This window comes from Aptenodytes forsteri, unplaced genomic scaffold (assembly GCF_000699145.1).
Source record: "Aptenodytes forsteri isolate BGI_AS27 unplaced genomic scaffold, ASM69914v1 Scaffold159, whole genome shotgun sequence".
Taxonomy (NCBI): Eukaryota; Metazoa; Chordata; class Aves; order Sphenisciformes; family Spheniscidae; genus Aptenodytes; species Aptenodytes forsteri.
In genome coordinates this window covers 2,497,409-2,521,128 of record NW_008794747.1, presented here as the reverse complement: position 1 = coordinate 2,521,128, position 23,720 = coordinate 2,497,409, and the positions used below count along the sequence as shown (strand labels likewise).

Sequence of the window (23,720 nt, the reverse complement as noted above, 5' to 3'; positions counted from 1 at the left end):
CCAGCCCTGCCCTGCCCTGCCCTGCCGTCTGCCCCCCGGCTGGCCGGCACCTGCTCTGCCTTCAACCCTGCACCTGGGGCACCGGGCCGAGTCCTGCCGGGCTGCCAGCGCCCGCTGCCCTCCCCGCGCTCCAGCCTGCCCCTTCCCCTCGGTGCCCCGTGCACCCCGTCTCTGTTTCCCACCCGGGTTGCTCTTGGGGGCTCAGCGCTGCCATACCGGCACCATTGGCCTTCTACACCCACCGCCTCCGCACCCGTGGCCTCCTGTCTTTCACCTCAGGCGAAAGGCCCATGCCACATGCCGTGTGTCCTCAGCCTTTTGCAGCCAGCGTGGAGGTGCAAGTTCTATCTCCCCTTCTTTATACCATCCCACCACTCACGTTACAGGGCTGTGCTTTACGGTGCTGCTGCTCGCACCCTTCTTGCTCGGTGACCTTCACCCACTCCTGGCAATGCTTGTGTCTGGATCCTGATTCAAATTTCCTCTGCAAATTTAGGCACAAATCGCTCCAGCATTTCTGTTCTGTTTATGACTTCAAGCTTTTCTTTACAATCACAGTGACTAAATCTTCATTAAAACTAAGTATACAAATCAGATTCCAATAAAGGACGGGGCTACAGAAGCTGAGATATGTGCTTGGCCTGATAAACTTTGTATTTTATCAGACAGTGTTCCTGGATGCCACCATAGTCTTTCCCACCAGTTGCTTCATATTCCTGTCCCAGCCAAACTCTGCCCAGTGTGTCTTTGACACTTGTTCTCTCTTCTCCATTCACTCATCTTGCTTCACTCCAACTCTTCTACCTCCACTGCATTTTCCTCCTGCTATCTCTGTGTCTTCATGTTCTTCTTTGCCATAAACAAGAAAGCAAAGGAATCCTTTAAGAACCACACACCCTGCTCACCTCCAGCCCATGTACCTTTAATGCTGTTGACCTTAGTCTTCATTCAAACATGAAAAACAAAATTCCCAGTGGCAAAGATGTATTTCATAAGGAGGATTAGAAACTGGTACTGCAATGGTCCTATTCAAATGAAGTACACTTTCCTAGTGATACTACCATGAAAAAAATTGATCAAGACAAATATTCATATAAGACATCCTTCTTAAAATGTGAAATGTTAAATTATGTCTAGAAAACCACAAATAGGGAAGTCTGACAGGGTTGATGGTATCTGGTCAGCCACCAGAAACTCTGCTGATAGCCTGGTGGAAGCTTGGCTAAAGTCAGTGTAGAAAACCAATAAGTGACTGAGAAAATGTCAGTAATAGTAACAAAGAAAAAAATTGCTTCAGATTGTGTAACTAGTTAGGCGATGGCCCAGTGTCACAGTGTCACAGCTGCCCGGTGGGGATCCAGCCCCCACCCCTTTCAAATCACTTCCTCCTGCTTCGCCATTCCCCTGTAACACTTTCCTCTCTGTGTGTCTGTGCTCTAAATCAGCTCTGCAAAGGGACTGGTTTTACAAAAAACATCTGTCTGGGAGAGTGCCTTTATTTATTTATTTCAATCAAATCCCATTAGGAGCTGGATGCCGAGCACAGCCTGCGAACAGCCAAGCAGCACCAGCCAGAGTGCCGCAGCCTCAGGAGGGCACGGGCTTGCGCCGGGAGCTTCTTCAAGCTGGATTCGCCTCGAGGGGAATCATAACATGGGTGTTAGACATATTCTGTAACTGAAGCCTTGCCTGCACTGAGCAGTAGCTGCAACCGTGGTTGTTGCGGGCAGGTGCCTGTGGGTGCTGATAGTACCCAGTTACCATTTTGGTAAGAGTGTTCTAGCCGCTGTGGGCATTGCCCTTCTAAGTTTGCTCCTGCCACCTGCATAGCCACACCAGTGAGGGCAGCAAACCTGCTGTAGGCTGTCATTCGTGCCAGCGTAGCTTCTTCCTGTTTGAAACCACCAAGATTTATACCGGTGCACCTATACAGATGGAGGAAATGCCCAGTGCAGATAAGGATCACATGAAATAGTCAGTTCTACATATCCATCTCAGCATCTTACACTGCAGTCCCGGTCACCACAAAATCTGAACCTCTTTCTAGCGCACAGCCAGCTTATTTCTCATCCCTTTGCAAACAGTCAGCAAAATCCTTCATTTAACAAATAACCTACTTGGAAATGTTCACTAAGCAAAGACTCACCGTGCCTACTTACACATGCAGCTGTATTGAGACCGCTTACAACGTGTGCCTCATTCAGTTGTTGTAGCTACTCCCTACAGCTGCCTGCAATCCTGGGCTGCCAGATCTCGTCTGCCTGCACAGTCAATCTAAACTGCTCATGGTTCTGCAGAACTAAAATACCACAATCACAATGACCAAGAGCAGAGAATGAGTGGGTAAGCCCGAGTGTAAGTTCAAAATCACCGTTTGTTTTAACATAGTAAAAAGTAGCATGTACCAAACTGACTCTTTTTTTAAGATGCGAGATGTTTGCAAATATCTTAAAATGAGCTCAAGGTAATCTTAAATAATAGTCAGTACTTTCCCAGTGAAATATGAAGACTATTAAAAACAAGAAAAACAAAAAATGTGTGTAAAAAAAGAAAAGAGCAAAGAAGAGCGAGTCGCATCAGAGTTTCTGGGTAGCTCTCTTCTTTCCTGCCCTCACTGCGTTCTAGCTCAGGTTACACTATAGATTACACCAGCACAAAAACTGCAACTCTCATTTAATTTTTTTCTTTACGGCTGAGGCAGAGTCATCCTGACATTTTGTAATGAGGACGTTTCAGCAACATAATTAATAGTTACACCAGTTTCAGGCACCCATACTAAGAATGTTTGGGTAGATATTTTCAATGCCATTCTAACTAGGGCAGTCTTATTACTTCAACTGTTTGTAGAACTGACTTCTAGACTGTATTTCAATATAGTAATACCATGTTTTAATTTTTTACTTCTCAATCTACTGTTCTTATCCACTCATGGGGACAATTGAAGTAGAAATAGAAATCCCTTCTCCTCCCACAAATATTTCAGATCATGAAACATATTTTCTCAATTTTTTTCTCATATCCAACTGCAGCTTTTTTTTTAAATGAGATAAAAGATATGATGATAGAATTCACTTCAAATGATAATTTAATAAAAGGAGCAACTGAAGAACCTAAACAGGATGTTGTACTTGACCAAAACTGTCACAAGTGATAACACCATTGCCACAAAAACACCAGCCTAATGCTGTAACTGGCTGAAATGATAATCCTAGCCTCCAGCCTCGAGGCTCTACCTGTAACTACAGTAAAACTTATCAAATGTCACTGTTATTTGCTTTGAGGTGGAAGTGGCACTGAATTTTAACACAGCCAACATTCTTTTAAGCACCACATTTTGGCCCTTGGTATCTTTGTGTTTCAGACAGAAATGAATTACATCCCTCCTTTATATAGAGCAGCTAAACTTCCCTCAATTTCTGCACGTTACCCAATTCTGCCATCCAAGAACATGGGAGGAGAAACAACTGACTGTCGTACAGTGACTCTCAATTCCAATAATCCTGAAAGAGGAGCGAAGGGATGCACAGCCAGGTTTACATGTGTCTGCATAATCAGGGGTAATGAATGTGGCCAACAGTGGTAGAAATCAAGCGACAGTGATACTGCAGCCTGCGGACTTACTCCCGCAGCATCTCGGGATTCAAACAAACTTTAAAAGCCTCCCTTACAGGCACTCTAATTTTCTGCCTTGTATTGTAATGCTTTTGATTTTTAGTTAGAAAATCACTACGAAAGATCTAGACCAGGCTGTAGCCCAATGGGCTAAACCCACTCGTTGACATACTTCTTGCACAGCATTAGCTTTGCTATAAAGATTTTACATGTGATCTCACTGTTCACAGCAGGTATGCGCTCCCCTGATTTCCAAGCCTTTGATTTTCATTTGCCTCTTGAGAAGGAATGCCCAAAGGAAAACCTCCAGCCTCAGAATGAGAAGTTAGATTCGTTAAATCAAGTGATATAAAACCTATTTTGTTTTTTCTGGTGCCAGTGGCTTGTTCTTCTGATGCTCAATTTTTTGTGAGCACAGAACTGGAGGCTCACGAAGGAGCCCTGCAAGCTGCAGAATTCATACCGCACAACCGCTAATTAAAAGGAGCTAATTTATTTTTCATAATTTTAAATCATTATCTATGTTTTTTCTCCCAGGACTTTTTTTGCCTGGATGATTAAATTAACACCACAATAAACAGTGTTTTATTCCCCCCGCCCCCAAAATGATTTGTCACAGAACCAATTCTGGACCGCTTGACCTCCCCTGAGGCTGTCCTGTAGGGAGAGTTTATCAGACGCTGTCAGTGTTTTCATCACTGCACATTATAGATCCCATTTCAAAACCAGAAATTGTTTATTGGCAAGTCCAAGGTTGAGCCCCCATTTTTAACGCGAAGCATTTTACAAAACTACCAGGTTGTTGATTGGAATGATTTAATATCTTTTCCCAGAGCAGGCAGTGCAAGCACACTTGTTTTGCAAGTAGGATTATGTTTTATGCACTGAATAGTCGCGAGTCTCTTGTGGTCTGCCATTCAAGCTTGCAAAGACAAGTGAAAGCTCAATCTGGCAAAGCACAGCCTATGGACATGACTGGCTGGCAGGGTGTGCCTAAATCAAACCAGAAATTTCTATGTCCATGAGCCTTTACCGTAGTGGCTCCCGGTGTTTTGGAAGCAAGCCTTCCTGCCGTATCTTTTTTGCCTTTCTCCCCCACTTCTCCATTGCACCTCTGTGTTACAGAGCACCGCCACCCCCTCGTCTCCCCGGCTGTGCCTCCTCCTCTCTGCCTGTGACACCAGCTTCTCACCCACAGGTGATGCCTTTCAATGTGTTTCACTGATCCTCAAATGCATCCAGGTCTCTAAGCTCCACTGATTAAAGAACATGTAAATAAACCGTATTTTGGGGGTGTGCCTATATTCCTCCAAGGAGCAAGTCCTCGTGCCAGTTTCCCACTCAAACAATGGATGGTGGTTTCGACAATGCACTTGCAAATTGTACTCATTACCTATTTAGCACAATGTGCTATAAATTTTCTTCCATTTCAGTTGTGCTACTAAATAAATAATTTTTTTATGCATAGGACTCCAGTGTTTTTGCCTGATGAACACTGTAGAAGGTCAGAATAATAGTATTCTGTTTGACTTTTTATAGGCTGGAAGATTAATTCAATTTTGGAACTACATTTGCTTTTGTTTACTTCGTTTATTCATTTTTTTTTCCCCTAAACATGAGTATCCAATTATAGATAATTCTGCCATCTAAAGAGGTGGCTCAGACTATAGGTGTGTAACTGGTTGCACAAAATGTTTATGATTCCACAGGCAATTCAGGTCGTGACATTATTCTTTGTACCTGTTATTATCTGATTTCATTAAGTGCATGTTTTACAAATACCAGGGTGCACCTTCTTTGTTTGAAAATGTAGCCCATTGCACATGGTATTTTGAGCTTTGTTTCAGAGCTGTGTTTGCAGCTGCACTATTTGTAAGGAAGGCGAGTGTGCAAGAGTAGAGATTTGGTTGCTAAGGGCTTGAAAACTTGCAGTCATGCAGTAACCGTGCAGCAGGCAGCCTCGTATGCCACGTTATTTCCCCATGCTACTGACTCACTCCCACAAATGACAAGGAAATAGGCAGGTTTGCCGCTGTGAAACATCACTCTTTCTCCAGGTAGTACTGAAATAGGCTCGGACTATGACATTCAATCCCTCAAAATACGAGCAAATGTGCCAAAGCTGCCCATTCCTGGGACTTAGCGGCCGCACGCATGCAGAGTCATTGCTAGGAAGGAGCGTTTCAGTAAGAGAAATGCAAACATGAACCGGGTTGCCGAAGCAAGAATCATTAGCAATATGGTATCATTATACATGTGCCCTAAGCCTACGCAAGATGCATTCATCTTTTAAATTTATCTTTTAAGTGTCTGAACTCAGACAAGACTACTGCAATTAATTGGCAAGTTAAACACTACCAGATTATAATGCACTGTTAACACCTGCATCTCTGATCTGCACGAATGGCTTTGATATTATTTTTTTCTTTTGACAAGTGGGCGATAGCGGATATCCTTTAAGCCTATATTTAATGAAGCCCTCCATAAATCCATCAACACTTGCTAAGGGAAACTACAATAAAGCTCATACTGCCATAGGCTCTGTTATTGAGAGAACATTTGGCATTCTCATAATGAAGTTTCAGAGCAGATACTGCTCATGTTGATCTGAGGAAGTGTACTATTTGTATAGGATCTTTTTCTTCCTCGCACAATTATATGTTGCAGATGAAGAAGAAAACAACCCTTCAGTCCCTAATTTTCAAAACAATAACAGTCAAACTGACATTCATCTAGGACAGCTGTCAAATATAAGAAATGAAGAAAGAAAAAGGTGCAGCTTTCTAGACAAATAAACTCACATTTTTATTTTGTTAGCTCTTGAAATGATTTTGCTATTAGCTGTAACTGTATTATAAATTCTCACCATACTGATTTTTGTTTCTGTGTTACACATCCTGTGGGTGTGATAAAAATGTGTGTAAAGCTATAAACTGAGAATAAATTGGTATTTCCTACACATTTTATATTTGCAAATTTTGCCAAAAAACCCCCACCTACATAAAGTGGTTGTTTTGTCAGTTAAGACTGAGAGAATTGATGGGGGAACAGAGGAATAGATAATGAGGAAATTTGATTTTTTCAAAATCTGGACATCATGAGCTGAGAGGGGTGGAGTACTTTTAATACGTACAGAGATTTAGGTACCCTAAATCAGCAAATCACCTGAATGTGTGCTGAACTTTAAGGACCTAAGTAATCAAACTGGTTTCACAGAAACAACCAGTGTGTCCAAAAAAAAAAAATTAAAATAATTACGTTTGGTATTCTGAACATATAGACTGCATGGAGACAAATTTTTCTAAAACAAACTTTGCAAAGTGGATCTACAGGACTGTAAAGGGCTGCTAAGCCAATTCAGTTAACTTGATTTAAAAGCATCCTCTGTCATCATGTATATAGGACTGCAAAGCCATTGAGGAGCTAGGAAGATAATATGCATAAAAGGTTTTGGGACAGATTCTATATTACTACACTAAGAATACAGTTTATTTGTCAGGTAGTTATTTACCCCATATATTCCTCCTGCATCACCTTTCTGTTCACAACACACCATGTTTTGTGCACCTGGCCCTCACATTCTCATGGTTTCATGAACCGGGTGCTTTGACTTTTGGTCAGCTCAGTTTGTTTTGGTTTTTTTGTTTGGGTTTTTGTTGTTTTTTTTTTTTATTTGAAAGCTTAAATGAGCTGATTGAAGTATAGACAAGATCATTATTAATAAAAATGGTATCTTATTTATGCTCTGAATCATATTTGCCGCTAAACCTATGTAAGCAAAAGCATAGAAACATCTCTACACAATTATCAAACTGTTTTTAAAAAAGCTTTGTTCGTGCTGTTCAATGTGTCCTGCTTAACCAGACTGAGAAGGAACCCAGAGGGGTCCTGACCTACCATGAGTGCTCAGGTGCAGTATCTGCCCACCAAAGCCAGCCTCCGGCATTGGAGAGGAGCTGGGGAACACCTCCCTGCAGGCAAACAGGCTTCAGCTTCTTCAGCTTTCCCTCCTGCTCCAGCAGTCCCTTAGCGACCATCAGTTTGACAGCGTATTTTCAGCAGAGATGGCTTTCATGCTTCCAAGCCTACAGAAGCTGTGACCGCACTCCACTGCTAAAGAGATTCAAACACTGCAAGAGTGGATTTGTATGCCTGACCCTGCACTGGTGCCCATTGCCGTTCGAGGTTGTGGCCTTTGTATTTCACCCTGTTCTTCCCTTTTGCTCTTGTAGTTCTAGGTATTGTGTTGACATTATGGACAGTACCTCTGCTTTTCCTCCATATATTTAGATTCTATGTTTGACTTTAAAAAAAAAAAAAAAAAAATATAAAAAATAGCACTAGGTACTGTGAATTTTACTTGATTTGTTTTTTTTCGTTTTCTTTAGAGAGACACTTCTACACAAACCTTTAGTAATACCTGGATTTTGCCTAAACCAAGTATTGGAAAATAAGGCACACGATGAGATGCACCTGTTCTCATTCTGAATCAAGACATTTTCTGCATGAAGTAATTGAATCAGAGAGGTTAATCTTTGGACTGCAAGACGTGACAACCAGAGAGGCTAATAAAGAAGTTTGAAAGGAGAGGGATGCTGCTTTAGATTGGCTGGGATGTCCGGCACATGATTCAGTTATAATAGCATTAAAAAGCATGCTTTCCAATAAATCAGACAGCTTTGAGTATCAGTGGTATTAACAGCAGTCAAAATGTCGCAAAAACCACTGCCCTTTATAAGCAATTAACTCAAAGTGCAGAAAATAGACGATATGATAACGAAATAGATAATATGATAATAGGCAGGAGTGTGTAATTGCTGGTTCTTTTCTCTGCTTCTGAGTTACGTTTCCTGTCCTGCTGTGGCTGTGCAATGACATATGCTTTTCTAGGTCAGTGATGAATGTGAGCTGAAGTCAAACACACGCGAGTCCAGTGCTCACCCATACAACACTAATGTAGAGCACTCACCGGTGAGCGTGAGCGGGGAGGCTATGGGAAGCGCACACAGAGAAGAGCCCTCTCATCTGAGCACGCAACACAAAAAGAGACAGAGAAAGCCTCAGCATGGCAGCAGTAACCTCATGGGATCACACAGACTCTAAGGCGGCTTTCTGCCTAAGCTGTTATTTTGCAAACAAAAGCCATCATCTTTTCTGATTCCAAATGTACTGCAAACCCTGCAGTAAGCACAATGGCTTTCAACAGGAAAAATAAAAAATTAATGCAATACTCATCCCTTTCCCTTTGTTTCAGCCTCTCTCCACCATCCCACCAGCTCAAGCACCTCAGCTGGGTCCTTTCTCCTCTGCAGATCCAAGCTCAATGGTCATTTACGCTTTGCTCCACGTTGTGTTTATCGGCAGCCCCGGGAAGGCTCCCACCTCCTCGCTGCCAGCGGTTGGAACAGCAATCAGCCTCACTGAGCTCAGCCCAGAGAGCTGATTATATACATGATTTTCAAACTCACTCCTCAAAGTTCCCATTGACTTTTTGGATTTGAACAGAAAGGGTAGGTCAAGAGAAATGTTTCTTTAGAGGAATAGAGCTAATACATTAACGTAAACCTAATGCACTTTTTTCCTTTTTTTTTTTTTTTTTTTTTTTTTTTTTTTTTTTTTTTTTTTTTTTTTTTTTTTTTTTTTTTTTTTTTTTTTTTTTTTTTTTTTTTTTTTTTTTTTTTTAAAGCAATGCAACTTTTAAGTTAAAATTTAACATTTTAAGTAAGCCAGCCTTTACCTTAGCTCATGCAAGCAAACATGCTACTTACACAAAAGCAACAGCCTGGGCAAATCCTCTATGCAATGAGCAAAGGAAGAAATAACAAGAACAAGAGAGTCCTTTAGGCAAGAAGATAAGCTAATGAGCAGAGACAGCGCACATACCATGCTCACTTCTGCTCTCACACCGATGTAGCTATATTAGCTTCGGTAAACTTGTTCCTAATTTACATCAGCATAGGGAAGAAGAGAATCAGCTGTCTTTTTTAATTGTTAAGATGCAATGTTACTGTAAACTGTACACTTGCCAGTGCAGGGAGTTCCACCACACTGAGTTTAGAAGGTGTTGGTTCAGCTCTTGTACACAGGAGAGCAGCTAATTCCCAGTTCTGCTTGCTTTGGAAACAGTCTCCCCCTCCAGCTACTTCCAGCAGAAATATCCCTATGGCACAGCCTGCTTTCTGCTGTGGGGACAGTGGTCTGATAGGTCCTACCCGTTCAAGTTTTGTGATAAGATCCATGACTTGCCCACAGCGGCTTAGCTAGGGTTCCTGCTACGCTCCAGCCTGGAGCTGCCTTGTCACTGAGCTGTGAGATACAGCTTTGGGCACAGCGAGAGCTTGACACCGTGGCCTGGAGAGTAAAGCCTTGCAGTGTCACTGTGCCAAGTCACATAGTTTCGTTTTCACTGCTGTCCGCCCGGCCAAGGCAGGCCCTAGCTGCATCTACCCGATTCCCTCAAGCAACCCTATGCTGCAGAAGATTGTACAACTATTTGCCAAAACCTCTTGTTGTCCTGGTTTTCCAGCAGTTTCCCAACGTTTTATTCCTAGACCAGAGCTCATGCTTTAATAAACTCCTCCTCCCTCCTCATCTCCCCTTAATTTCCAACCTGTTGACCAATACAGTTAAAGAAGGCAGAGGTCTAAATACATAATTACATTTTTATAGATGGTCATAAAAAGGCAGTCAGAGCCCCACAGCTTGGCACTTTTTGAGGTGAAGCTGTAATGTGAGCTCAGCCCTCATGAGACAGGCTCAGAGTCTACATTTGAGAGAGAGAGACCCCAAACCTCAGGAGCTGTTTGGATGAGGAGACAGCAACAGATACTACCAAGGTGCAAAGCCCTGGGACAGCAGGTTTTGTCGGCTTCCTGCTAGCAAAACTGCTCGTTTCCTCCTGCTGCTGACATTTTGATGGCATCCTGATACCACTTGGTATCGAGCTATCAGTAGAGAGCAGGCTTGTTATCACAGGTTCTTTTGAAGCCAGGCCACTTCTGCACAATACCCACAGTTGGCCCGTGCTAGAGAGCAGATTTCACAGTTAGGGCAGGTCTTTAGGTGTGATCCACCTCCCCTGTAAATCCAACACCTCCTCTTTCACACCATACTGCTCCTAGTGCTGCTGCAGTTAGTCCCACACAGGCAGCACGTCCCGCATGGGGTGCCCAGCACCACCAGTGTAAGGAACCAGCCAGAAATCTAGCCCAAAGTTTGAAGGGACAGAGCAGCAGCTCTGGCAGCAAGCCCATCCAGGCACCCAGAGCAACACTGTTCTCAAAGCAGGTTATAAACTCAGTGGTTGAGAACAGCATCCACACTAGCATGAGTGTACAGTTTATTTTTACTTATCACCACTGAGAGACCTCTTGCTATACTCATCCATTGTGGTTCAGATTACAATCCCTTGGTTTCCCTGAGCAGAGAAGGGTCATGTCATCTTCTTACACCAAATATTTTGCTTCCTGGAACTATAATGCTGCTTTTAAACAACTGCATGCTCTGTGTAGACTAGGTAAGTGTTGCATGCTTTCTACCTTCCCACATATCCACCATGTGTTGTTACCTCTCCTTCTGCTCCTATGTTTATTTTACCCACCTTCCCGGACCACCTCACACCTGGTCCTGCCCCCCCGCCCCGCTTCTTTTTTCATTCCTCCAGAGCGTGTGGTAGAGGCTAGAGAACAAGTATTTCCTTTCTTTTTTTTTTTTTTTTTTGTCTCCCCACTCCCAAGTATGAGCCTCATGCAAGGGGCACCATGATCGGGCAGCACCAATGCTGGAAGGGTGCACCTTAAGGGTACACTGGTTCTGCACCATTTTCCTCCACTGTTACCTCCAAAGTGCAAAATACTTTTGCTAGTTCAGGCTGCGAGTATCAGAATCTCAACGCTTTTCCATTGTATCAGGGCTGTTTTCAGAACTCTGTTTTCCTTTGCTCTTTAGGGGAAGTTATTTATCATTTTTCTATACAGCCAGCATCTTCAGGCACTGGCAATTTCGTAACTTAGTATTCCTTTCCCTTTCTAGGGCGATCACAGTACAGGAATTACTGCACATACTACTGCCATTCTATTTTAGTGTGGAAATCAACATCCCTGGCAAGTACCAATCCCTACATCAAACCCCAACCGTTCCCAAGAAACTGATCTAGAGACGACTCCGCTGCTACCTAGTTTCTGTTGTTTTAAGTAACAAACTAAAGCATAACCCTAGATGATGGATTTAAAGAGTCGCTGGAGTGAGACAGCATGCAGCCTATTGAACTTGCTCTTCAGGAGACAAATGCTTTGTCAGAAAAATTTAAGCACTAAGTGTGAAAAAGCCATCCCAAAATTTATTCTCAAAATGTCAACAGAAACGCATCAGTAGATACTCAAAACTACAGAGTTCTTAAAAGTCATACATTCACAATGCAGAAACTTGACAATTGGGATGCCTTTTGCATGGTCTATGTAACAATATCCATTTTACAGTGTAAACAGGTACTGGTATGTTCTTACTTACAAGTCCAGCAGGAAAGGCACAACTCGGCATACAGAGATCATAAGCAAGAATCAGGTGCAACAACATTACACAAACTTTTGGTAATCCGCATTTTTGGGGCCTTCCACAATGGAGACTGGACTTGAAGATTTCCTGCAGTCAACAACTCGGCTTCTTTCCATCGTTCAGTCCTTCCATACCAAATGCTCACTTTCCAGTCTGGTTTAGATCCCATTACACATACAGTTCCAGCAGACATTAGAGGAATAGTGAAAGGTCAGTCCAGTAAGTCTTCAGGTACTTCCACTAATACATCAGGTTTTGGTTTCAGATAGTGCATGGAAGCATCTGCTTGAATCTCAGTTCATTACAGTGGTCATTAATAGAAAAATAGACACTACAACTACAAAAGGAAAAAATGAGGTAGATAACTTAGAATCCAGATGACTATCCCAGCAACCTTCATACAATACACATGGATCATTAATTACCATTTTGGTAGAATGCAAGTTCACAGACCACCAAGAAACTTAATGACCAGAGTAGGAATGCCATCCAAAAACCCACAAAACATTTAACCTAAGCATGAATACTTCATATTTAAATACAGGTTTACACAGACTGATCTTCTAAATTACCCAAATGAAAAAAAAAAAAGTCTCTTGCTAAGGAAACCAGTTCCCATGCCTAATTGCAACAGTCACCCGAGATTCCTTGCAGAGCTTTTAGACCTGACTTCCCAAGGCAAGTCTTCCCTTTCAAGAGAGGAAAAAAAAAAAAAGAATATAAATACCCACCCATGCTTGTTTGGGGCTCTCGGTATTGAAATAAAACATTAGGAAAAACTGCACATCTTTGGAAGTAGGCGTTTTGGCACTATACTTGAAGGACTGTCCTAGTAGTAGTATTAAATAAGCAGCAGTCAACAATACAGAGAATTAATTCCTTAGGAGCAGTGATTAAAGAAAAACAGCAACTTCCTTTTCATAGAACTTTTGAGGCAAAAAAGGAATTAAAAAAAATTTTTGTAGTTTTTATAGCCATTATAGTAAAAAGTACATTCAGAAACCACACAGAGCCAAAAATCCAAACAGAAAAACTATTTCTAAGAGGGTGGCAGACATTCTAGGATATTTACTTAATTCCTTAGGAGCAGTGATTAAAGAAAAACAGCAACTTCCTTTTCATAGAACTTTTGAGGCAAAAAAGGAATTAAAAAAAATTTTTGTAGTTTTTATAGCCATTATAGTAAAAAGTACATTCAGAAACCACACAGAGCCAAAAATCCAAACAGAAAAACTATTTCTAAGAGGGTGGCAGACATTCTAGGATATTTACCCGCATTAATAGTTTTCATTTCTCATCAGTAAATAGAAGCTTTTCCATCAACAGTAGGTTGTTTCCACTCTATTCAAAACCCCCAAGTATTTCACTCTAAACAAAGAGGTAAATATTCTAACCTTTGGAATTTCAAGTTGTAGAAACTTCTGTAAGGCTGTACACATTAAAGTCACACGTAAGAACTACTTTGCAAGACCCGCATCTTTCCAAATAGAAGGAAATCCTATTCTTTATTATTTACTATTTGCAAAGCAATATCATGATTGTACTCTGGGCAACTCTTACAAAGACAACCATAAAATCATTTGCACGTCAATAGGAAAATAGGAGGCTGAAGTGGAATCTCTTAAAAATATATGTTTGTGTATATATATATTTGTTCTTTCTGTACGCCAACTTCACTAGAGTTTTTAACTAACAGCAATTTTGTTCTCCTCCATGAAGTGAGGGAACTGGTGTTTTGGCACATTGTCTGCAGCAGCACCACCGGCCTTCTCCGTATCAGAACCAGTCCCAGACTGGGTCCCATCTATTTTGGAGACCGTAGCAGTATTTATTGCCGAACCACCCCCAATGGTGACTGGAAGGGTAGGTAAGCCACCGCTCTGGATCACCGAGATCTCGTTAGTCTTCATTGCTATGCCATTGCTGAGTACCGCTGCATACTGATTCCATACCGTGGGGTCAATGCTCACTGAAGGAGGCATTATATCCTTTGGAAACATTTCAGATACCTTCTTGGGATCATTCCCCAGCAGAGCCATGGGGTTATCAATCGAAAGCCTTCTTCCCCGCCTGGCAGAGTTATTCCACATGTGAGTTCCTACATGGACCTTCCAGAGGGGACAAAAGTAAAGAGAATCGTTAATACTGCAGTTCTGTTACGGTATACCCAAGTTCTACTTTGCTTACAGCCAAGTTGCTCAAAAGAAGTCATGTATGCTCCATCTGCATTCAGGTAAGGATTTAAACTGGCTAGTTCTTGTCTTCGTTCTCTTCCTGGCATGTGTATGATAGTCATTCTACTGCCTGACATCACCACGGGTCTCTGGAGTTTACTGCTGAAGTGCTTACTGTAAGTGGTGTTGGCAAAGATGTCCCTCTCCCCCCCAAAAAATAAAAGCCACATTATTTGCTGTGAACAGACTATATTGAAAAAAAATACTAGTTAATGCAAAAAAAACTCACCAACGGATTTGGAAGAGAGGTTACACCTAAGCTAAAATCTTCCACACCACAAACATACTGCTAGTGCTTCCAGCAAGTGACTGGTCACAAACTGCAGAGTATTTTCCCTCCCCATCAGCATTTATGCAAGAGGACTGAAGAGCTTGAAGAGGTTCTCATGGGAAGTGAGAAGCCTCTGTGCGAGTGAGGGAGCTGCGAGTCCCTTACAGGGCAAATGGATTAATCTGACAATAAGGACAGACTTGCAGCACTTCTTCGGCAAGTGCTTAGATACAATCCCCAAGTACTTTGTGCCACCTCAGGATTATCCTCTCAGTTTTATCCCTCCTCATCCTGCATGGTGTTTCAAGCAGTGCAGTGTAATGCATGTATTCTGTAGGCATCATTTTTTAGCATTCAGTCTATGAAATGTTTATGTCTTGACACATCCAAATGAAAAGAAAACGATCTGCTTAGTACGGGCTAAGCCTTCCCTACCATCCAAACAGGAAAGTCAAGGACAGTAGCAAAGACTTCTGCGAGTGATCTCAGTACACTGTTTAGCAAGTTGTGTGAAGAAACTCAGGAAGGAGAGACAAAAGTCAAAGATAACCTTTTGAGGAACTAAAAGTTGTCCCCAAAGGCAGAATGAATATTAGCAATAGTCCTTCCCTCTCTGGTATGACTTTCCCCAACAAAGGGGATCACAACATAAGAGCCGACTTACCTTCAGGTTTCCTTTTGTTGTAAAGGCTCTCCCACAGATGGTGCAGGCAAATGGCTTTTCACCAGTATGGGTCCGTTCATGAATCTGAAGGGCACTGGCAGAGGAGAAGTTCTTCCCACATGTAGTGCAGATGTGCTGTTTGGCGGGACGGCAGAATTTCGGTCGTGGCACAAGGAGAGGGGCAACACCAGGGGAGAGAGCTGGTGGGCCAATGAAATGGCTAGTGCTAATGGGACGCTCACTGGGCATCTCCATTTTTATGAGGGCTGGTGGGGCTCTAACAAAAGCAGCTGGAATACTACTTCGACCTGGAAAGAAAGCAAAGATAACGTTTATCCCAACCTCCTTCTGCTTCCAAGCTTAAATCTGGCTAAGATACCAGAGGCCTTGCATGTGCCTGAAGAGCCTGCCCGAAAAGCCCTCCAAAGACACATGGTAGGGCTGCTATTACGCTCGCTAGGTTGCTCTGGAAGAAATCAGTTCATCCCTATTTTTGGAGTTAGAAAGTCTCACTTTCAGGTCAAATTTAGATCAACATTAGCCTCAATGCTAAAGAGCTCGAAAACCCCATAGAAGATTCCAGAGTTTTAATGTCACATTCTTGGGTTAAGCAGTTTTCCACAAAACACAAACATGTATCTTTAGAGAGCTATAGGGAGGTATCAGGTGAGCCCATGAAAGATAGTAAGTGCACAGCCTCTATTTATTTTAAGGACCTCTATGCTACCCCTTGCAGGAGATGACAGCACTTAATTCTTTGAATTTTGTTGAATTTTGAGACTGAGTCAGGAAAACTTTACAGGGCATATGTCCCTATCCTGATAAAGAAGGAAGAGGGGAAAGCTGAGGAGGTTTTGATTCCTGTTGGTCCTTTTTAAGCTGGATTTCCTCCAGTCCTACTACCCTACCCCAAGTTATTGCCAGCATTTCCTATTACTCACCATATTCTCCATTTGCAAAGTGTAACCCAGGTTCTTCTTTAATGACCTTTCGACCAATATTGCCGTAAGTTAAATCCAAAGCACCGACGACCCCTTCCATTTCTGCAGAGGTGTTCTCAGGACCCTCCGATTTATTTCCTGTGCCTGTATCTTCTTGATTGTTGAAGCTAGGTGACTTTGACCTTACGCTCTCAGCTTGGCTGTTGGCTGGGGACAGAGCCTGGAGCGATGCAGACTCAGAGGCAGCAGGACTCCTGCCATTCTGATAATCTGGATCTCCTGCCACAGAAGACGAATCATTTGTCATGCCATCACTTTCTGCTGAGCCATTGTCACTAGACTTCAAGCTGCTTTGCCGCTGCAAGTTCAAAGCAGAGTTGACTATCTTCATTTGATTCTCCAGTGCTGCGATACCAGAGAAGGTGGCTGCCGTGGCTGGCGATTCTGATTGTGCATCATACGGAGTAGGAGGTTTTGAAGAACTCCTAGGGCCATCCTGAGAGTCCAGGTCTTCTTCCATCTCTATGCTTTCCACAGTCTCGTCTGGGCGACTGATGTCTCCGTTCTTCTCAGCCACAGTAGGATCCACATCAGTATTGTCACAGGCGTTTTCCGGCATTGGTGTATTCGGTATTTGTCCCCCCATATGCATGCGGATATGCTGCTGCAACACAACTGCATTTGTAAACTTCTTCTGGCAAATAGGACACGAATGTTGCATCTTCAAAGGAGTATTGGCCCGGTGGACACCATAATGAGTTTTAAGATTCCCTTTAGTGGAGAAGGCACGGCCACAGATTTTACACTTGAATGGCCTCTCTCCAGTGTGAGTACGATAATGCATTTTGAGTGAACTCTGGCAGCTCAGCACTCTGTGACAGATCAGGCACTCGTTGGGGTCAGCAGTGGATTTATCGATATTTTCAACCAGTTGCTGAAGCTTTGATGTTTCTGAGCCTTGCTCGTTTGACCCACTTACGTGGAAGATGCTCACACTGCAGGTAGCTTGTGGTGAACTCAAGCTCTGCTCTGTTCCTGATTCATGACCAACCGCCCCTGATGAGGAAGAGCCACCCTCACTTTCTGGAGAAGGCCTTGACTGCAGGTCACTTGAGAATGTACTGGGCAGAGACTCCTTAATGCCTGCTAGGTTGGAGGCGATCTGAGGTGCACTGGTGGCCGCAGAGGTAGGCAGAGTTGTTAGGAGAGGTTTGCTATCCACAATTAGGTTGGACTCATCCAGTGGCACAGACATCCCATACGGGATTCCAGTGCTAGTGGGAACATTGTCCAGGTGCTCAGGAACCGGGTAAGGATTCATCTTTATGTGGGGGTATTTGTCTTTGTGACGCTGAAAATGCACTTTAAGGTTTCCTTTGGTTGTAAAGCGGTTACCACAAATGTTACACTTGTAGGGTCTTTCACCAGTGTGGGAACGGAGGTGAATCTGCAGGGCACTGTCATTGCCGAAGACCTTGCCGCAGAATTTACACTTGTGTTTGAAGAATGGCTCTTCTGCATTCGGCTTGCTTTCAGACACGCTAATGTTGGGAGGTTTTCCCTTCCCCTTCTTTGAGGAATCTATTACAGAAGAAACGGCCGAAAGTGGATTTTGGAAGATGACAGAGTTGGAGGACTGAGGTAGCAAAGGATTCGGGAACCGAGAAATGGAGCCAGGGAGGCTTCTGCTTGCCTCTGGCTTCAAGGGGAAGGAGGAGGAAAGCCCAGCAGCCAGCGAGCTGGCGGCTGCAACGCCAGTGTTAGAATGAGGTAGTTTTCCTTGCTTCAAGGATTCCAGTGATAGGCTCTGGCTTCCAGCTTTTTGTCCGATTAAAGCAACAGCAGCCGACAGCTGCTGAGACATGTGAGCGCCCAGAGCTTTTAGTGGATCAGTAGCAGCTGCTATAGAAGGATGCAGGGCATGGGGAGCCATCATGGCAATCTGAATGCGAATCTGCTCCGTCAACTGAATTTGCTGGAGTTGCTGCTGCTGCAAACACACGAGCTGCTCCAGGATCATGGGGATAGCATTAAAACTGGCTGCGGAGGAAGAGATGGCATCGGAGGTCCGCTGGTTCACAGCCACTTTAGTGCCACGTATCGTCTGCAAAGTCACATTAGTGTTTGGTACTTTGGATTTTGGTAGATAGCTTAGCCCAGTAGCCGCAGGCGTGACGGGGGGTTCTATTTTCAGGTACATTCCTCCTACTGATTCAGCATCCATTTTTCCTTCTCTCTTTTCCATAGAACCAGTGCAGCCCTTTGCCTGAATGTCCTTGCGTGTCCTGCTATCCATTCGATCACTTGGAAAGCTCCCTAGAGAAGCTTCAGAGAAGCTTTCAGGGGGTACTGTTCCCTCACTGTCGTTCATGATTAGAACAGGTGGATTTTTAGTGCAATTTTTCTTATGCTCAAGGAACTCAGAGAGATCAAAGAATTCTGCACAGCATTTCTCACAGATTTTAGTTTCCTCCGTGCGGCACCTTTTGGAACTCATTTCACCATCTCCGTCACCTGGGACGTCTTGTGGACTCCCTTAAAATAAAAAAAAGTCACATTATTAATAGCTAGATTTAGACTGAGTATTTCCTGTTCTTAAGATCACCAACTTCACCTGAATTGCAAGTTAAAGATACAAGACACCGGAATCAAGTTTGCAGATGGATCTGAAGTCCTGCTCTTTGTTTTGCTGCTAAGTCATTTGCAGCCCCAAAGAAATCTGCATGTCAGTTCTGTTTTCAATAAAAACAACAATATAAAAGGAATCTCACAAGGCTCAATGGAAAGAGGTTTATCGCAAATCCCTTTTATACAGGTAAAAAGGGAACAGTGCAGCAAGGCAGCTAGCACCTGCAAAACAGCTTAAAAGGAACACGACCCAAGGAAGACAGAGAAAGCATTGTAATGCTGAGCAAAACATCACATAAGCTTATTTTGTGTTTGTACTTCAGTTTATAATTCTTTGTTAAGCATCTCTCAGAAATTCACATAAGATTGTTAGCATGGGAACGTCAGAGCAGTTCTTAATTGTAAACTGATCTATTAAACGACTTTCACTCCACCATTATGGAAGTAATTACTACCGAAGAGGGCTGACAAAAGCAAAAGTAAGTCCAGTATTAGCTTTTAAATACTTCAAAAGCACACTCACATAAAAAACAACCTCTAAAAAGCCACAGTAGTAAAGAAAAGATGATTAACTTACAGAACCCCACACGTAGGTATGAGCCTACACTGATCCTGATGATTATTAGAGAGCGATGCAACAAGTCCTGCTTGCAAAACACACGAAGTCGTTTCAGACCCGCTCAGGACAGGGTGTTTAGCTGCATCCGCAAATCACCCACTTTTAGGGAGGGGGAGGGAAAGCGAAGCTGGTCTGCAAGTCCACTCCTACCCTTCCTCCACCACTGCCCCACAGATTAGACTGAACATAATTTGCACACAGACAAAAAAAAAATTCAGGGAAATATCAGAACGGGAAGAGAGGCTGAGAGAAATTCTAAACCAAAACAGGATGTTTTTGCTCAGTCTAGCAATCCTTCAAACTCAAACCCAGCTCGAGGTGGGCGATCAAAACAGGATGTTTTTGCTCAGTCTAGCAGTCCTTCAAACAACAAACTCAAACCCAGCTCAAGGTGGGCGAGCACATGGGGCACAGGAGGCAGGAATATTCAGGAGGTAAAACTTGAGGCTCATGCAGCTGAGGGGGAAGCGGGAAGGACTGCAGATGTATTACAGCCCCCATCAGGTGAAATGTCCTGTAACTCACATTAATTGGTCCAATTTTGATGGGTGCCAAGGGTGCAGTAACCAAGTACCTCGCCCCCCCACACCCAGCAGGGCACACTGCAGACCTCAACCACAACTGAGAATTTGTATTATGAGATCTCTTCTATTCAGAAGACTCTTCTCAGAATCCAGCAATTCATCTCAGGGCTCCTCCGGTTCCACGTTACTAGCCCACACCATTTTACAAGGGGAACCGAAGACTGCAAGCACAGGAGCTATTTGCGGCTTTCATTTTAAAGGTGTAACTGAACCACACATCTGATACATGTGTATATCCTGTACATGGCAGGGTGGAGGGGAAGCATGTCCAAGCAACAACTCGAGCACGTTGACTTACTGTTTCGGGGTAGCGTAAAAGCTCTGTAAGGGAAGATATTGCAAACCTTGACATTTGTTGGGTTAACAAGGGTATTACATGTATATTCAACATATCAAACTTCAACTGTTTAATGTTGAATGATGGCAAGTGTATGTAAAAGGTTTTTTTTAAAAAAACCCAAACAAACAGCTTGATCAATTAAAAAATGCAAGTATCAGAGGCCTGTTATGCTATGGTCTGCAAAGCAGTAAATCCAAATCTTTATGTATGCGATTCTGTTAATCACGTACACTTCAGGGTCACAAGTTCTTGAACAGGGAGGAAAGGTATTCTCAGCACAGCTATGATCAAAACTGGTTGGATCCCTCATATCTAAACAGGGAGAATTAAACACTTTTCCTCCCCCCTCCTTCAGCCCAAACAACTTCCACAAGTGGAGGAAACAAGAGTAAAAGCATAGTTCTAGCATACATTTCCCACCCCAAATATCATTAAATTGATGCCTCTAAAGTTGGTTTAACTCTATGGAAAAATATACAGCGAAATCTAGTCTGCAGACAAGTACAAGTAGTACATGATTCAGAACTTGGTCAATAAATAGGGTCAACTGAGGCCAAGAATGGATTTTTTTAAGCTCATCTTTGCAAGAGTCTGAGCAGATACAATGGGAAAGAAAGCACTGGTGTTGAAAAAAGACAAGAAGCTTCCATAACTACTCTGTACACTGACTCGAGAGGTCTTGACTACTTTCCTAACTATTTCCATCCATCCAACAGGTATTTCACAGAATAGGCTGAAACATCAAAACTTCTTTTCCAAATCCTTCAGCGTTTAGGGCTTTAACAGTCCAGTCCCCCAGGCCCAACTATACAGTTTCCCCGTGTTGCAAAATAACCGTAGGTTTTACTTTAGAAGGCACAAAGCTCTTCCTTCCACAGTGTCTCCTCCGTGAGCACATGCATTTCACGCTGCAGTTTACACCTCCGCAGTGGCCATGCAAAATGTTTCAAGTGGAATAGAAATGTCCGCATGAAAGACTGTTGCCCACCCCCAAGGAGATATTCCAGGATAACTACGTCTAGACAAGTCCTTAAACTTTAACTGCTTCAAAGCATCTGATCATTTATCTCCCTTCCATTGATAGTTCCTTCAATTTTTTTTCCCCATTGATAAGACCACGCTAAATTCAAAGCCTCCTTTTCCAAACTGCAGCACAGCCTATGCTCCTACATTTCACAATTCTGAGGAGTTCCAGAGGGAACTTTTCTGGTCCTAAGCACCAGTTGCCACCTCAGAGAAAGAAACTCCAGTAAATCGAAGGCACCTGTGTTCGGCGGCAGCAGCAGGCAGGTTAGCAGCCATGCCCCTGTCCCCTGCTCTCGCTGCCACTGTCACACAGTTTAGTTTCCAGTTCCCCTGTCTGACAGTAAGGCACTAGCTCAGGACTCCAAATAAATTCAATTCCCAGCTTGTACCGACTTGCTGCATGACAAGTAGGGAAGAGTTATGCCTTATTTTCCCTTCCACCTTAGAAAAAGTGAGTATAATAGCTTCCCCTATCTCAAAAAGCGTGTTTTTAAGATACAGTCAGTAGAAGCACTACGCTTGGTTATTGCGTAGTAGCTGGAATAACAAAGGAGCAATTTACTGTTACTGAAAACCCAACAGCTTTTCTGAAACTTCATCTTGATTTCTAGGTACATCCTCTCCCCAGCCTCGAAGGAGCACCAAGTGCCTGCAATCAGAGCACCTCATTTACCCAAACCCCCGGGCTGCCTGCCCTGCCCTGCCCTCCCCCCCGGAGCAGTTATCACTGACATGAACTCAAAGGTCTAAAAACGTGGGTTTTCTCCGCAAGGAAGCCTCCCTGTGCAGCCAGCTCTGTCCACATACTGTACGAGGATTTACCGAGGAGCAGAGAGCCACAACAATTGCTTGTGCACTTCGCTTAACCCTCTCCAAAGGCTTCCCAGGGATAGGACTTCTACTGTTTTTTTTATCTCCCCACCCCCGAATTTCAGGAATGTTATCTCTCAGCATCTAGTTATCCAATAAGTTAGAAGAATGCAGTAAACCCAGCAGGGGGGGTAGATTGAATCACTGGCAAATGGATGGAAAAAATCCACTATTGTGTAGGACAAGGCGGTCATCGACAAGGAAGCCTGATAAAATCCACACAGCTCGATACAAGGCGGTAAGGAAGAAGGAAGCCTGATAAAATCCACACAGCTCGATTTTTTTTTTTTTTTTTTTAAGGGAACCAGTAAGAGAGGTAAAAAAGTATGTTGTTTTCTATTAGTGGCTTTTTCCCCCCCCAAACTGTGGTAAAATTATATTTCACTTGAATTGGGAGGAAATGGTCAGAGCTCAAGCTTCCCCCCCTTTTTTTCCTCCCCCAAGAGCTTAATACCTTTGGTGAGCTTACTTTTTCCACAGACTATACTTGATCAACTATTTTTACTTTAACATTAACATAATCATGGACTTCCCCAGTTAAAATTAACTCATGCAGGATTAGCAAGTATCCACTCCAGTCCTAGATGTAAAAACTTCTGCCACCAGTTCCCTGTTGCTCTTGGGCATCGTGCTTCCCTGATTTTTTTTTCCCTGTTCCCAGCTGAAAAGCTAGGACCTCCAAGAACTTTAAACTGTCCAAAATTTCCCTTCTTCACTCACTATAAAACACCATTTAAAGCATTTTCTTTAACTGTAACTATGACAAAAATCACTTTCTTGAGTAAGCCAAATACGTGACTGCTTACTTACAGAAATATTCCAAAGGCCTTGATGTTTTCTACAATGAATTTACCAGCGCCATTTTTCTACCCAAGAATGAGCCAGAAACGTGTTACACCTAACAATTAGGATTTCACGTGCTTTCAGGTTCTCTCTCAAGGCTTTAATTTTTTTATTATCTACCTACTGATTCACCCTTTTGATTATCCACCTATTAAAGAGAAATATTCGGCCAAGGACAGAATCAACGATGGTGCAAAAACGTTCTGAGGAGCAAAAAAAAAAAAAGTGTTAAAACACGCAGGAAAAGTTACGCTCAGAGGCACCGGCTTCAAACGGAGGACACGGCCCCCGCTCCCCGCACCATCCGCCTCCTGAAGTCGTTTCAACGGGCTTCAAAAAAACCCCCGAGTTCGAGGATGCCGTGAGAAACCCCTTTATAAAATGTCTGCGAGGTTACCTGCCGAGGCGCGCAGCCGGAGCCTTCAGCAGCACGCGTCCCGGCGCCGGCCAGCGCGGGGCCGGTCGGTGGAGGGCACTCACGCCCTGCGCTGCCCGCCCCGGCCCCGGGGCTCTGCCCGGCCCGTGCGGGGAACCG

General features: G+C 43.3%; 2 protein-coding genes across 2 annotated transcripts in view; both read right to left on the bottom strand.

The window, feature by feature from the left end:
* Nucleotides 1–3,632, bottom strand: part of ATP9A (ATPase phospholipid transporting 9A (putative)) — a 64,226-nt gene extending 60,594 nt beyond the window's left edge. The window contains exons 1-2 of the mRNA XM_009274083.1: nucleotides 3,622–3,632; nucleotides 1,754–1,925 (exon numbers count right to left, since the gene is read on the bottom strand). Coding sequence (XP_009272358.1) covers nucleotides 1,754–1,925; nucleotides 3,622–3,632 — 183 coding nt within the window. The remainder of the gene's footprint in view (nucleotides 1–1,753; nucleotides 1,926–3,621) is intronic.
* Nucleotides 3,633–13,239: 9,607 nt separating this feature from the next.
* Nucleotides 13,240–23,720, bottom strand: part of SALL4 (spalt like transcription factor 4) — a 14,020-nt gene continuing 3,539 nt past the window's right edge. Inside the window, exons 2-4 of the mRNA XM_009274060.1 lie at nucleotides 16,276–18,810; nucleotides 15,335–15,642; nucleotides 13,240–14,273 (exon numbers count right to left, since the gene is read on the bottom strand). Of these exons, the coding sequence (XP_009272335.1) occupies nucleotides 13,851–14,273; nucleotides 15,335–15,642; nucleotides 16,276–18,810 (3,266 nt within the window). The 3' untranslated portion in view covers nucleotides 13,240–13,850. The remainder of the gene's footprint in view (nucleotides 14,274–15,334; nucleotides 15,643–16,275; nucleotides 18,811–23,720) is intronic.